At 44.2% G+C, this 16,423-nt stretch overlaps 1 protein-coding gene across 1 annotated transcript in view; it reads right to left on the bottom strand.

Moving 5' to 3' along the window:
- Positions 1-16,423, bottom strand: part of GOLGA2 (golgin A2) — a 62,580-nt gene that overhangs the window by 32,670 nt on the left and 13,487 nt on the right. Inside the window, exons 3-7 of the mRNA XM_018564054.1 lie at positions 16,077-16,157; positions 5,962-6,069; positions 5,027-5,064; positions 2,959-3,025; positions 2,152-2,202 (exon numbers count right to left, since the gene is read on the bottom strand). Coding sequence (XP_018419556.1) covers positions 2,152-2,202; positions 2,959-3,025; positions 5,027-5,064; positions 5,962-6,069; positions 16,077-16,157 — 345 coding nt within the window. The remainder of the gene's footprint in view (positions 1-2,151; positions 2,203-2,958; positions 3,026-5,026; positions 5,065-5,961; positions 6,070-16,076; positions 16,158-16,423) is intronic.

Here is a 16,423-nt window from a genome sequence, read left to right as displayed (position 1 = left end):
CACAGGGGACCTTCAGGCACGTCTGCTGGCATCCTAAGTCACCCCTTGTTTTTCCTTTTCACACTGCAAGCCACACTAGGGCTGCCAGCACCCACAAAGGGTAGGAGCGCTCCTCAGTTATTTGTGTTGATTTCTGCGAGTTACAGGGTCCCTCTCCTTTTTTTGATGAGCTTTGCACACTGCTCTCTATTGATCACATTTTAATAGTGTGACCATTAAACAGCAGTGCGCTTCTCCATTGTTTTTCGTTCCATTGTTTGGATAGATGTCAACAATGCTATGAAGCAAAGTACACATCCCAACTGTGAGGGATATAGGGCTGTAGGCTACAGCAGCCCAGGAAATCAATAACAACTCATGGCAAGATGAAATGGAGCATATTCAGAGAAATTAAAGGAAAATTTGAATTAGTCAACCCAGAAGCGGCACATGAGGAGGACTTGGACTTTCCACCATGACGCTTATCCGAAACAGAAGGCCAAGTCCGCCCTTTAGTAGTTGTAGCAGAAACGGGTAAAATTTCTTTAGTGGCCATCAAAATCTTGTGACCTCATCATCATTGAATCACTTTAGGGAGATCTCAAACATGCAGTTAATGCCAGGCAACCAAAGAAATTACAGGAACTGGAGTTTTTTTGTCAAGAGGAATGGGTAATTTTACCACGTTAGGGATGCACCGATACCGGTATTTTGGTACCGAGTACCGATAATTTTTTTATCAGTACTCGCCGATAGCAATTACCGAGTAACGGTGATACCAATTACCGAGTAACGGAAGTCCCATTCAGGAAGCCAGGTGGCGTGTAATGACTCGCCACCTGGCTTCCTGATTAGCCGGGAAGCCGGGCAGCGTGTAAAGAGTCGCCACCCGGCTTCCCGTTTAACAAAAAAGTCCCCTCTTACCTTAGTATGTGCAGGCTGTCATACCCCGGGGCCTCTCCAGCGAGAAAGCGGCCTTCGTCCGGTACCCAGCCGGAGCCGTCTAGTCGGCCAATCAGGAAGGCGGGCACCGTGTAATGACGCAACGCCCTGCTTTCTGATTGGCCGGGAGGCCGGCTCCATGCTCTCGTCATGAGATGACGAGGGAGCATGAAGCCAGCTTCCCGGCCAATCAGAAAGCAGGGCGTCGCGTCATTACACGGTGCCCGGCTTCCTGATTGGACAGCTCGGGCTGGGTACCGGACGAAGGCCGCATTCTCGCTGGAGAGGCCCCGGGGGATGACAGGCTACACATACTAAGGTAAGGTAACCTTAACTCACGAGGCCCGCTTCCGGTCAATCATGAAACCGGTCAGCGTGTAATGACGCGCTGCCCGGCTTCCTGATATCGGAAGTACTCGTGCTAGGCATCAGAGCATTTGGCCGAGTACTTGCCCATATACTCGGAATCGGCACCGATATCGATACTAGTATCGGTGCATCCCTATACCACGTGATAAAATAAAGGGCCCATCACAAAAAACTTCAAGCGGTCATAGATGCTGAAATGGATATTAAGAATTAGGTGTATACAAAAATCTGAACAGGATCATTTTTAATATTTTCCCTTTATTGTTATGGTTTGTTTAAAGCGACACTAAATTCTGGAGTTAAACCTTAAAAATGCATTCAAGTACCATAACCATTAACAAAAATGTTAAGGAGGCAGCTGCCATGCCCCAGTGAAGTGGAAATGTGGAGCCCCCTCCATGTGATCGCAATGAAGAACAAAAAAAACACCACACCAAAAAAAACCAAAAAACAGTAAATTGAAGAAAAAAAAAAAAAAAAAGTCCCACCGGATGCACTAATGGAAACACAAAACACAAGTTGGGTGCACTTAGCACTTACTTACGAAAATTACGATTGCACTACACATGTCAGGTATTGCCGCATGTGCCAAAGTGAGAGCAATAATCCTTGGGATCAATATTCATGGCTAACTCTAAACTATTATTTTAAACCTATAAAACGAAATAAAATGTCTAATATAATGCATACAATTATTTTAAAAAAAAAGTGTAAAAAGGTAATTTTTCTTTTCAGCCTGAAAAATTCTGCTGTGGGATGTGCGTTGTGGTGCCATTTATTTCAGTGGCACCCCAAATGTGCATCCCGCCCGCAGTGGAACGTGTGGTATGAATAAATACAGCTAAACAGGAAGAAACATACCTCTAACTCTGGACTTGATGAGACATTTTCCCCATTCATGTAGGAATTATTCTGGAATGAAAAACCATTATATTACAATGTAAACCAATTCTAGGAAGTAAAAAATGCTTCTCATTATTCCAAGTTTCAACTTTACTTTTTCAGAAGAGGAAAAAAAGGCCAACCGCAGCTTTTCAACACAAAAAAAGCAATTTGCTTCAATAATCACCTATTCTGTATACCTCGCAGGAATTCCTTTCAGCCACTGGATGTTTTCTCAACACTGAGGACATCCTGTGAGGACCCACCCCTGAGGAGACATCACCACAACGCACTGCATTCACATACAATGATATACCCCAGAGTGTGGCTTTACTGTGGGGTTCTGGAATTAAAATCGGTCCCAGTATTTATCTAGTTTGATCAGGAGTTCTAGCTTCCCCCTACTCTACAAACAAAAGCATTTTTTATTTGTCCGTGTATCCCCTCATGTCCAATCTGGTAAAACTGTTGTCACTGGGATAGTAAGCGAAGGGAAATCTCTTAACCATATAATAGTAAGAGACAACGGGGGTTCTAAACCTTCCCTAAACTATCACAAAAAAAAAAAATGGGACCCACACTTTCACAGCTTCAACCAAACCTTGCTACGTGCAGCCTTTACCATATGCATAATGTAGCATTATTTTAGGTTTAAAAAATGACATTAACAGCGCCACTCCACTATCTTTACTGGCCTCCATTATGAGAGAACAACATATGTCACATAGCACTACATATTCTTGAATCACATGATGTTTTCTGGACAGAAACAAAAGGTTTACCTACTTGTGACACCAGTCCATTCAGTTGTTCAGAAAGCTGTCTTAGACTGTCCGTTGATGAGACAAACCTAGTAAAAAGTAGACATTATAACCACAAGTGTAGTTTTCCCCCCCCCCTTCTGTTCATAATAATGCAGTATACTATAAGGAATGTTGTATTTCCTGTTATTGGGAAAATAAGCATGAGTTCAAGATGGAGTCACCCAAAACAGATATTCCCGGTTTAGTCTGATATTCTGACTGACTTATCCACTGACTTCTTACATTTTGGTGATCCAATAAAGAGATGGTCACAAACCAATTCCCAGCTCCTCCCACATGCTGATGAAATTGCAATGGTGTCACTCTTACAGCAGGATATTTTATCATAGATACATTATAGGTAATTTAGCAAGAAGACTAATTCCACCCTCTGCAGTGGGAGAAGAATGGGGACCACATACAAAATTTGTGAGGACCAATTCTTGGTGTTCATGTGTGCTCTTAGCCACTTCCATCGCATCATGGGAAGGAGGGCCTAGTGATTTTAGGCCCCATTATAACACCTACTAGTCCAATGTCAGACACCAATAAACTCTCTGACAACAAGCTGTATTACAATGAAGACAGGCAATGGACATGGACTACAGGTGACTTAAAGTGATATTAAACCCCAATTTTTATTTATGCCTTTCTGCTGTCACCACTTTCACTGCACACAGCTTGTCCTACTAAAACTATTCTTCCATCTTCTTTGGTTAACTCCCATGGTCACTGTCCCCACTTTACCATTTGCAGGTAGATGCATTCTCTTGCGGGGTCCCATAAAGACACCCATTCGTGTGCACTCCCGTCACACACAGGCAGCTGGGTGCACATGCACGGTGGTGCATGGCATCATGGAATGCAGTGCTGTGGAGATGTGCATGCGCAGTGGCGCATGGCATCATTGAATGTAGTGCTGTGGAGATGTGCATGCGCAGTGGCGCATGGCATCATTGAATGTAGCCCGTGGGGGTGGAAGGATCTTTCAAAGAAGTGATGAATGTGACAGCCAGAGGTTCTGGGAAGCGGCACACAGGAACCCAGAGGTTGTGGCGGTAAAGAATCAACATAGTTTCTGGCCTAGATGTGCATGCGCAGTGGCGCATGGCATCATTGAATGTAGCCCGTGGGGGTGGAAGGATCTTTCAAAGAAGTGATGAATGTGACAGCCAGAGGTTCTGGGAAGCGGCACACAGGAACCCAGAGGTTGTGGCGGTAAAGAATCAACATAGTTTCTGGCCTTCTTCAAAAGCAGGTATGGTCTACAGCTCAAATGCCCCATACCAGTGTTTATACGACAAAAAGTGTGAGGCTTTAGTACTACTTTGACAGGGACACACATTAAAAAAGAATAACCCAAGAATTAGTCTTCAGTTCAGCAGTATAGTTAGCTTCACAAGGTTTAGAACTGGAGCCAAAACCGAATCATAATGTTCTTTAAGGCTGGGTTCACACTTGGGCGTACTATAGGCGCGTTTTTTTAGTTCAGTGTAACGCGTGTTCGACACTTGTTTTTATACCTCCCTGGCGGTATGAATTTTTTATTTTTCCTTTATTTTCTCTGTTTTTTAACTTTCAAACTTCCCGCCAGTTTCGCCCCCCTGCGATGCGGACGCTCGCAAGGGAAAGAACCCGGAAGACGGCAGCGGCCAGAGGACACAGCGGGGCTCGCGGACAAGGCAAGACCTACGCTGTATTCCCGAGTGTCGCTCGGGGTTACCGCTTTGTTGACCCCGAGCCACACTGGGGAACAATGGATACGCGCTGAAATACGCCCGAAAGAAGCTCCTGTATTTGTTTGGGCGTAGGGCGTTTTTCAGGGCGTTTCCACGGGCTGAAATACGCCCAGGTGGGAACCATGCCCATAGGAAATGATGGGATTTCACTTGCTGAGCGTTTTTCAGCGATTCGATCAGCGCTGAAAAAAGCCCAGGTGTGAACCCAGCCTTAGAGCCAAGAAGGTACCTCCAGAACTTTGTTGGATCATCCAGAAATAATTTTAAAGTCATGTAACCCAAAACACATACGGAGGACATTGCACTTACTTGTTTCCATCTGATGTCACCTTTTTACCATCCAAGTCATTCTGCTGGGGAACAAGAAATCAGGGGTATTACCAGGAGCAAGGAAACAAACACCAGAAATGGAAAAAGCAGAAGAGAAATAACAGTCCCACCAAATTATCTTCCCACAGCCAACACAAGCCAGCGAAGCATGCTAAAGCAGAGAGGACTCCCAATACCAGAACATGATACAAGTAACAGGAATGAAATATCACCTACTTCATGCCAAAGTAAACACTAATTGGGTGTAAACATGAAATTACGTTGCACTGGGTGTATCTGCGTATTCAAGGAATGTTAATAAGTTTCCAGGCATTAGTTTGCCACATTGGAAGCCAGAATACTGCTCTATTTTTCAGCAATTTGCCACATAACCAGGAAATACAAATTTGGCACAGAGAATTTAAAATTACTCAAAGAGCAAGTGAAATGTTAAGAAGCAGCAAGGTTCTCCTAAAAGGAGTTTTCAAGTCCTAGAGTGCGGTCTAAAACACATACGCCAAGTAGAGGGCTGGCCTGCCATAGGTGCTTCAACATGATAGGTTACCTTACCTCAATGACCAATAGGACACTGCGTAAGGATACAGGCCAACACTCACTCAGCAATAGTTAATCACTTACTAGATCTAGTCAGGGCAAGCACCTGAGAGTTATGGCAGTACATTTATGGTGCCACTTTAGGTGCAGACATATTTAATGGTAGCTGCCTGTATGGCAAACATTTAAAGAAAAAGATGAGAAAAGACTGAAGAGATTTCCTACATAGGAGCAGAACCCACAACACAAAGCAATTTCTACAATGCCACAGCCAAAACAGAGGATTTATGTACATTGGCCAAGATCAGAATTGGGGAGAGACAGGTTTAAGAATTAGCACTGCTCAGGACAGGACAGTCAGGAAGTGTGTGGTAGCTGCACACCTCAGCCAGTGGGTTATCAAAGTCAGTTTCGGTTGGGGTTTTAGTATTATCGTAGACATCCTCTGATAGGATTTCAACGTCATGAGCAACATCTTGCTCCAAGATCACCTGTCAGGACACAGAACATGGATTAGTGATGTAGATGAAGCCTCTTCAACACAAAGGTTTTGCATTAGAAGACAACAAACCATGAAAATGTGCAGACAAAAACAAACAGTAGAAAGAGTTGACAGAACCAAAAACATTTAAACAAATTATACAATTAGCATTTCTTTGCAGCCTCTACAGAATCAGTCACTGCCCTGCCCCAGTGGAGATTACAATCTTAACATCAGTACAGACATACAGGTACATACAAATAAACATCCCCAACAGCTGGAGAGAGTGACCACAGAAAAAAGTAAAAAACATTTGTAACACTGAAAGACTAGTTCTACAGAGAGGAAGTGGTGCCTGCCCAAAGTTGGACAGCAGTGTTTCAACTGTGTATTCGGCTACTTCACCAGCTTTCTGTTAAAAGGTTTAATTTTAGGTAAATCGAATATAAAACGTTTTCATTTTAGATGCACGAAGCACACACTAGGGGGCTGTGGTGCCTTCACCTTCGTCACACAAAAAGACACTAAAGCTGGCCATACACTATGCAAATTTGGTCCGGTTCTTGGTCGGTGCCGCTGTCAGCACTCTTTCAGCAGACATCCTTCGATCAGCTGATAAAAGGAGCCAGTTGGAAAAACGTGGAACGAATAGGGCCAGCAGCCAATGAGCTTTGGGTATTCTGACAGCTAGAGGTTCCTCGATCAACACTTTAAGCATTGGAGGAATCGGTAATATTTTCTTTGTTCTGCCCACAGGTTGAAGAAATTACTACAATGTATGGGCAGCTTAAGGCAACAGACTTCCGATTCACTACCATGTATTATGGGGCACATCCATTTTTAGATCTGTTGTGGTGCAATGGCCACCTATTCAAATGAATGGGCTGCCGTAACACAGGTTAACATGCAACATAACCTGATTTAATGCACTTCAACAGACCAGGTAGACGTGAATGGGCTCAGAGTAGGGTGGACTACGTAAACTGCAGCCGGTTTCTCTTTTTAATTCCCCCTATTTCCTATTGTCTCGGTCACCCATCTCCAGGAAGAAATGAGTAGAACCTCCCTACCCGGACAACCTGAGAATTATACGTTTCCATAATTTCTTGTTCTGGTGGCAAAAATCACCTCATTTTTGGGATAAGCAGCAAAGAGGTTTCAACTCTTCCTCAACCAACAAAACCAAATAAAAAAAAAACAAAAAACACACAACAACCCATAATGATGTTGCCCTTTAAAAACGTTCTGACCTCCATACTGTACATGTCTTGGATATAGAGAACGGATTAGTAATGGGCAACTGGCCACATTTTGCAGACCTCAATTGGCTTCCTGACACTTTAGTGAAAGCCCATAACATTAAAGAGAGCGTAGAGTATTAATTCCCAATAACATAGGGGTAACGTGTTCTGCAATCCATAGAGAGAACTGGGCAGAGCCAACGCTGCTTGGGATTTCAATGCGGTAGAGTCCATGGGAAGTTAGGAGCACACCGGATATCTGGCAATCAACAGGTATTTTTCTGTATTAAAAAGGGATGAAATCTGGATATGTGAATGTTCTGCAAAAGGTGTACGTTAAAGTCAAAAATATAAAAACCGAATGCAAAAAAAAAAAAGGCATGCGGTCCCTCCAAAATCCATACAAGACCCGTATAGGAAATACAGGTCTGGTGTGGATGCAGAACTCACAAGTAAAAAAAAAAAAAAACACAAAGTAGGGTGTCCCCCCCCTTCACATCAGAGTCTTCATAACATCACAGCCGCCCTTCCAGATCACATCATTAGCCTTCCTCGCATCAGAGGCATGACTGTGTAAAAATTTCAAGGCACCCCTGAGGAAGCCAAAAAGGCACAGCACCTTGGTTGAGAAAAGATGCTCTAGGAAATTAACCCCTTAGTGACACTGCTTCATAACATTTTTTAGTTCTTGGGGACCGGAGCAATTTTGCAATTTTTGCTATGTGTTTGTTTAACCATCATTTGCATCTCCCTCATTAATTTCTTATTTTTTTAATAGAAAATGTATTTTTTTTAAAATGCAAATGGGAAAAAAAAACCCCACAAACCCATTTTTCAGTTTTGGCAATAATAATGTGCACATAGTTAGTGTAGCTAACAAAGTAATTAATAATAAGTTATTTTATTTGTCCTGACTTATGGGATATATCATATATCTGAGATTTCATTTTATTTGGGGAGTTCTAGGGTCACAAAATACAAGGAGTGAAAAAGAATTTTCGTATGTAACAATCTTAGAATGTGGTATGTTTGTCTCCTAACTTTAATAGCCTCCTCAGCACTATATTTTCTTATCTTTTATTATTAAACATTTTTTTCCCCACTTTCTTTAACCAATTGCCGTCCACCCGTTGCAAAAAAACGTCACATTGGCGGGTTGCAGTCTCCAGACGGCATTTTTTTTCTGCTCGCACATAGGCAGAAAAAACCCATCCAATGTAAAGAGCCGTTATCGGCTGTTTCACATATACACGATCGGCGGCTCTATAGCCTGGGTCCCCAGGTGACATTAGGTGTCATAGAGACCCCTAATGCCTCCATAAAGAGGACCTGTCAGTGTGCCATTGCTATTATATAGGGGGATTTTTATCCCCCCCTATGATATAGCAATGACATTAAGTGTAAAAAAACATGAGTCTTTCCACGGTGCTGAGCATGCTTACAAGGACACAAAGATTAATTAATTTATATGGTGCAGTTCCTTCACTGCCCAATCAGCAGAATGGGAGGAAAGAGGTGACAACGGAAGCAGGATTTCAGCAGACTATGACAGCCATCCATTATATGGGCAAGTACCAGAACCATGCTTTCTAATAGTAGTGACTATTGAACGGTGCACAAGGGGGATGAGTGCAGCTATTGGGCATGATATGTGTGTGTGAGGGATGATATTGGGATCCGGAGATTATAGATTTTAACCTGGAATTCAGCTTTGTCAAAGATAGGTAGTCTATGTGAACTATGGTATTTTTGTAGATAAGCCCACCAAGTACTGGAAGCAACTGAACAGAGTCCCACAACATTATCAGAAAGCTGTTTTCCTGGCAAACAAGGGATTTCTTTCCATTCTGCCTTTGCTGGTACAGAGATTTGTTATACAAGACTATTAGACCCTATTACACAGCACTCTTCATAAACACATATATGTACATAATGAAGTCATCCATCTCATGTAGCAGCAAGTGACGTGTCAGCGTGCATGGGTGGAGTTCCTGTTTGACAAGTTAGGGAGTAGTTGGCATATAGGATAAGAAGGGAGGAGCTCGGACACCTAAGAAACACATTTTACTTTCTTCCACTTTCCTGACTGGGTTTAAAGAAACAACTCTGGGTACAAATTTGCTTAAAAAGGAGAACTATGAGGTGAGCGATTTCCACTACTCATAGTTAGAGCCGACCTGTGACATTGAAACTGTCATATGTCGACTCTATAGATCGGGAAGTGAACGAACATATGCCATCGCTCGCTCACTTCCCGATCATCTGCCTGCAGAGAGCGGTGACTGTCAGAGAGAGGCTCCAGGGACCGGTCTAAGAGCCAGCTGACTTCAAGGACCGGGTGTGTATAAATATGTGACCCTAGACAAAAACAAGCAAATAACCCCATGCAGCGTGGGGGTAGCCCACTACAAGGGTTAATAGAATGTTTCCAGAGTTCTGCTTTAAGAGTTAGGGGTGAACTAGACTAAAAAGGACAAAACTGATTTATTGCAGCTTACAAGTTCTGAAATGTGATGGCTGCATTAGGTTTCATTTTTCAGCAAGTAGAGAAAACTGCCTGTTGATCCTGTCAGAAATGCAGTCTCATGTAATAAAGATTAGCAAATGCAGACTGGTCTAAAGTCAAACCTGTGTGACAACCATGGCCACATACACACAGCGAGTGTAGCCACTCAAGGACAGGAAGTTTGTTATTTATAGATTACTACCGTATATAAAAAGAAAAGGAAAAACAGAAAAGAAAAAAAAAGAAAAATGGATTCTCCAACTTGTACATTAGATGACCAAAATGTGAAGCTTTTCTCTATACTGACACCATAATCTCTTACCTGTGCCGAGATCATACTAGAAGCAGCCACATAAACAGCAGCCTATTTCCTGCGTCTAAAAAAGCCAGGAGGCTCGGAGAGCAGAGTCGTCATCATCAGCACAGGAATGTCAGCTTGCTGCTTGTGACAACTGTTTGAACAGAAGTGACACTGATATGCTTGATTTGAAACAAGCCTTATATCCTGCCAGGGCTATTTCAGAGGCGCGAACCAGCAAATGGCAGGATCAGTCATCAAAAGCCAGCGGCAGATAAATCAGTCTTTGTTGCCACCGAGGCCAAGTACAGCCAGCAGGAGAAACCAATAATCCTATTCAGTCACAAGCTGCAGTTTTGGCTGCCGACCGTCTGGTTATGTACGCTTTCTCTTTATTCCAAAATCCCTGCTCTCTAGTCATCCAGGTACCTTGTATTTATGACAACGCTAAGAAGCAGAGAGGAGGTCTTCTTCTCAAGGTACATTTGCCTATAACGGCATTAAGGAATGATTTAGCTGCATCACCCGCCATTCTTAACACGGAATGGAAGTTTGTGTCTTGTATTTGCTTTGTAGTGAGGACACCAAGTGTTAGAGTCAATTCACAGACTGGATAATCACATAGTAAACTCGGGAGTTAAACCTTAGGCTAGGCGCACACCAGATGGAATGCGTTCGGGCCCGATTCTGGCCAGAAAGCACTGCATTGCAGTCGGCTCACTTTTTTGTGGGGCATGACGGGCCATTGAAGTGAATGGCACCGTGGCCACGCCCTTCGGCCGCACGGGATCGCAAGGCACGTTGCGCCTGCGGTCCGGTGCAGTGTTATCAAAATAGTGCTTGCAGCTTTTTTTTGCAGCCTTTTGTGCTTGCAGCATTTTGATCACACCGCACTGGACCGGAGGCACAATGTGCCTTGCGATCCCGTGCGGCCAGAGGGCGTGGCTACGGTCCATCCACTCCAATGGTGTAAACCTAGCCTTAAAAATGCATTAATGTAAGATAACTATAAAGAAAAATGTATTTGATCTGTGTATCACTCAGCTATAGATCCTCAAATCATCAAGCTCGCTCTTGTGATTGACTACAATCTCAAAACAAATGGTAGAGCTGCAGCTAACGATTTGAAAAATCGGTTAGCAGATTACGGAGTTTGATTAATCGGATTTTTTTTTAAATGGCTCCAGTGATGGTGGTATTCTACATTGCACTGTATAATGTACTATTGCTGGGATGTGTAGTCCTCTATAGCTGGTGGTATTCTGCATTGCACCACTGTATAATGTATTATTGCTGGGATTTGTAGTCTTCTATACAGCGCAATGCAAAATACCACCAGCTATAGAGTAATACAGCAAATCCCAGCAATTTATTATACATACAGTGTATAATGTATTGCTGGGATTTGAGCAGTCTTCCAGCAACTTGCTTCTGAGATCAGGCCTGTCCGTCTGTGGCTGTCATTCCCCCATGCCTGCTCCTCCTTACTTCTCCCCGCATCTCGGTGCCGATCGTGGATGTGGGTGGCCGGTTGATGGGTCTGGCAGCGGCGAGGAGGTGTGGTGCACGCGGTGTGGATGCCGGCAGGTCTGACAGCGGTGAGCGTGAGGCGGGGAGGAGGTGTGGCGCGTGGAGCAACAAGGCCAACTAACCGGAGGCGGATTTTGGAATACTGCACCCATTGCTATAAGCAGATACTTTGCCTATCAGACTTCAGACTTTTAAAGTTAGTTTTTAGTTTTGGATAGAGTAGAGTAATGTTAAAGACGGCGATTGTTCCTGCTGCGGAGACTCACCCCCTCTATCTGTCCTTGTGACCATTTGTAACCAGAAAGTGATGAGAAATCCTACATTTTACTCTCAATATAGATACCACCTAACCATCGGGCTCATTTACACAGACTCCCGGCAGCAAAGGCCGGCTATACAATAAGAGATTCTGGCGACTCAGCTGTCGCCAGATCGCTTCTACGATCTGCGCTTCAATAGCTTATTTAGAGAGGAAAGGCGACACTAGGGGTCCAGTATCACCTTAAAAAGAGGACCTATCACTGCCAATATGTTATCACATGGGGGGCTTGTAAGTCCCCCCCAAGTAATAAAAATAAAAAAAGTTTAAAATTAAAAATTACAACATTTTTTTTAAATTCCGGTTTCTGGTATAGGACCCCACATTTATTGCATCGTATGTATCCGGCAATATCACACAGAGGAGGGCACCCTCCCACACATTTTCTGGTCCTGCTCCCGCATACAGCCTTTCTGGAAGCAAATCCACAAAGCAATCCAAAAGATTACCGGCACCCCACTACCCTTCACCTTATCAGTTTCCCTCCTACATTGGAAAACTGACTCACCCCCACAGGCGCACCCAAATCCATCCACAAACACCTCATCAACGCAGCACGCACAATCATCCCCCGCCACTGGCGACAAGAACAGACACCCACAATAGGCGAATGGCTCACACAAGCGGGACATGTCTACGAAATGGAAGAACTAATGGCCACTAGACAAGACAATCTAGACAAATTCAGGAAGATGTGAACCTGCTGGGCCTATTTTGCAGGCACGGCTGACTTTACCGATATGCAACGCAAAGACTAATTCATAGCAAAACGATGAAGAGGTCTCACCTTTACCCTTAACTCGCCCCAACTCACCTACTGGCTACAAACAAGTACCCCCCCTACCCTTCATTCCCCCTCCGCTTAACCCCCCACATTCAACTCTAACCTCACCTTTACAGGCTCCTAACGTTCCATACTCTAGATACCATGATACTTTCCTCGAACATGCAACACACCACTCCTGCGGCCAAGAGGCCTTCGATCGGGGAACGGACCAATGGTATCTCTGCGCGCATGGGCCGCACATGTTCCTTTCAGTGCGACCTAAGGAACCCGCTAGCTCACATATCGATGACGTTTACAGAATGTGAATACCTCCTTGGAATGCTTGTTTCTACTTTCTCTCTTTTTTGGCATTTCCCAACCGCCAATGTCGGAACACCACTTGTAAAAATGTACATGTACATGATTTATACCACCGACTGTACTAATTGTAGAACGTGTTACTTTTCAAAAACTAATAAAAACAAATTGAAACAAAAAAAAAAAAAAAAGACTGGCACAGACTGGCAATTTTTAAAACGCAGTGCAATGAGCCAATCAGTTGTTCTACACTGTTGTAATAAGGAACATGCCGATAGGCAAACAGAATGACAGAGAGAGGAGATCATCAAGTAAGCTGCTTCTCCTTTCACTGTCCAATCATAGGCTGTGGGAGGGAGAAGACCTGTAAGTGTTACTAAACTGCTACAGAGAAATCATGTAACTGGCCCTGCCAGACAGGACTGTGCTTGCATGGCAGAGCTGTGAAAAAAAACTCAGGACTGTATGGACAGAAATACAAATCCTTTGGAAGGTAATCACATATACACTATATTGCCAAACGTATTGGGGCGCCTGCCTTTACATGCACATGCACATTAATGGCATCACAGTCTTTGTCCGTAGGGTTCAATATTGAGTTAGCCCACCCTTTGCAGCTATAACAGCTTCAACTCTTCTGGGAAGGCGTCCACAAGGTTTAGGAGTGTGTCCATTGTTCCAGAAGCGTATTTGTGAGGTCAGGTACAAGAAGGCTCGGAGTCTCCGCTCTAATTCATCCCAAAGGTGTTCGATCGGGTTGCGGTCAGGACTCTGTGCAGGCCAGTCATGTTCTTCCACCCCAAACTCGCTCATCCATGTCTTTATGGACCTTGCTTTGTGCACTGGTGCGCAGTCATGTTGGAACAGGAAGGGGCCATCCCCAAACTGTTCTCACAAAGTTGGGAGCATGAAAGTGTCCAAAATGTCGTGGTATGCTGATGCCTTAAGAGTTTCCTTCACTGGAACTAAGGGGCCAAGCCCAACCCCTGAAAAACAACCCCACACCATAATCCCCCACTCCACCAAACTTTACACTTGGCACAATGCAGTGAGGCAAGTACCATTCTCCTGACAACCGCCAAACCCAGACACGTCTATCAGATTGCCAGACAGAGAAGCGTGATTTGTCACTACAGAGAACATGTCTCCACTTCTCTAGGGTCCAGTGGTGGCGTGCTTTACACCACTGCATCCGACGCTTTGCATTGCACTTGGTTTGGCTTGGGTGCAGCTGCTCGGCCATGGAAACCCATTCCATGAAGCTCTCTACGCACTGCTGTTGTGCCAATCTGAAGGCCACAGGAGGTTTGGAGGTCTGTAGCTATTGACTCTGCAGACGGTGACGTCTGCGCACTGTGCACTTTAGCATGCGCTGACCCTGCTCTGTCATTTTACGTGGCCTACCACTTTGTGGCTGAGTTGCTGTTGTTCCCAGTTGCTTCCACTTTGTTATAATACCACTAACAGGTGGCCGTGGAATATTTAGTAGGAAGGAGATTTCACAGATGGACATATTGCACAGGTGACAACCTATCAACGGTACCACGCTTGTAGTCACTGAGCTCCTGAGAGCAACCCCTTCTTTCACAAATGTTTGTAGAAGCGTCTGCATGCCTAGGTGCGTGATTGTATACACCTGTGGCCATGGAGGTGATTGGAACACTTGAATCCAATGATTTGGAGGCGTCCCAATACTTCTGCAGTTGGATAACATTTGCACTTAACTCCTTCGTGACTGACGACGTACAGTGTACGTCGCCAGCATCGGGGCTGTTTAAACAGACTCCCGGCGACTTTTGCCGCCGGGAGTCTGTTTAAACTTGTAGAGTCGGCTTTACAACAAAAACGATTCTGGCAACTTACCTGTCGCCAGATCGCTTCCGTGTCCCGAAGAAGGGGCCGCCCCCCCCCGTGCTTCCCGGGCTCCGTTGCCCCTCCTACGGGCCCGGGACCGGCGTCCTTGGTGTCCGCGGGGAGCTGGGGAGGAGGTCGACGAACTTCCGTTCATCGATCCCCTCCCCGTTCTATGGGACCGGGAGCGATGCAGATTGCATCACTTCCGGTCCCTGGGCTGTCAGTTCTGGGCTCCTGCAGCCCAGCTATAAGCTATTGAAGTGCGATCTGCACTTCAATAGCTTATTTCCAGTGTAAAGGTGACACTGGGGGTCTTTTGGACCCCCAGCATCACATTAAAGAGTACCTGTAGCCACCATCTGCTATCACATGGGGGGGCTTGTAAGCCACCCCCCATGTGATAGCAGTCAAAGTAAAAGTAAAAAACAAAAAAAACGTTTTTAAAATAAAAATAAAATAAAAAAAATTAAGTCACCCGCCCCTGCGTCGCCACGTAAACACGCGTCGGGTGCGCCTACGCATGAAAACGACGAACGCGCTACACATGTTGGGTATCGCCGCGCACGCCGGAGTGAGAGCAATAATTCTAGGGCCAGTATTTTGGGGTATCTCTAAATTGATGACCTGTGGGGGCTTTTAAAGCGTCTTCTATTGACTTTTTGGGGTACTGCAGTTTTTTGCCGTTTCACGGACGCACGCAATTTGTAACCTATGCATGTTGGGTATCGTTTTACTCGTTGTAACCTCATCTTTTATATTTCATTTAAAAAATTTGTATTTTGTTGTGTTTTGGGGCATTTAATTAAATTTTTCACTAAATATTGGGGTTTAATAAGGAGTTGCGCTAATATTGCGCAACATAAAAATTTGCAACTACCACCATTTTATTCTATAAGGTCTTGGCATTCAGAAAATATATAATGTTGGGGGGTTTTAAGTAATTTTCAGGCCTAAAATGTGGAATATAACATGGGTGGAAAAAATGAAAAAAAGGCCTCAGTCATGCACTAGAATAAAATCATGTAAACTGTTAAATGATGGTAGACCATCCCCATGCAAATGAAGAATATCAAGTGAAAAGCAAACAGTACACAAACACAGCCAGCAAACTCAAAAGCAGAAATGAAGCAGAGCAGAACAATGCCACTGAAAGCAGAACACGAGAACCTTGAAATAAAACCTCACCTTCCTATCGTCCAGTGTGGGGATGGATACCCCATTGGTTCTATGAAGATCTGATACCAGCCCCTTCAAAATGGCCTCAATCTGGATGCAGCAAGGGAAAAGGAGAAAGGGAAAAGACAGATAAGCAGAAAGGAGAAACCTAACATTTTAACAAAGTCCAGCAACCCAAAATATTCCAAGGTGCTGTCTTTTCACAGAGCGATGAACCAACTTCCCAGCACCAAGGTAGACTTCAGATCAGAAACAAGAACACAGCAGCCACATCTGCCTTCTTTTTATCTCCTGAGCAAAATACAACAGAGAATACTAAAAAAAAATAATAGTTTTGATTTATCAAAACTATAACA

The sequence above is a fragment of the Nanorana parkeri genome, unplaced genomic scaffold, assembly GCF_000935625.1.
Source record: "Nanorana parkeri isolate BGI_ZX_2015 unplaced genomic scaffold, ASM93562v1 scaffold717, whole genome shotgun sequence".
Classification (NCBI taxonomy): domain Eukaryota; kingdom Metazoa; phylum Chordata; class Amphibia; order Anura; family Dicroglossidae; genus Nanorana; species Nanorana parkeri.
This window is presented reverse-complemented; position numbering and strand designations above follow the sequence as displayed.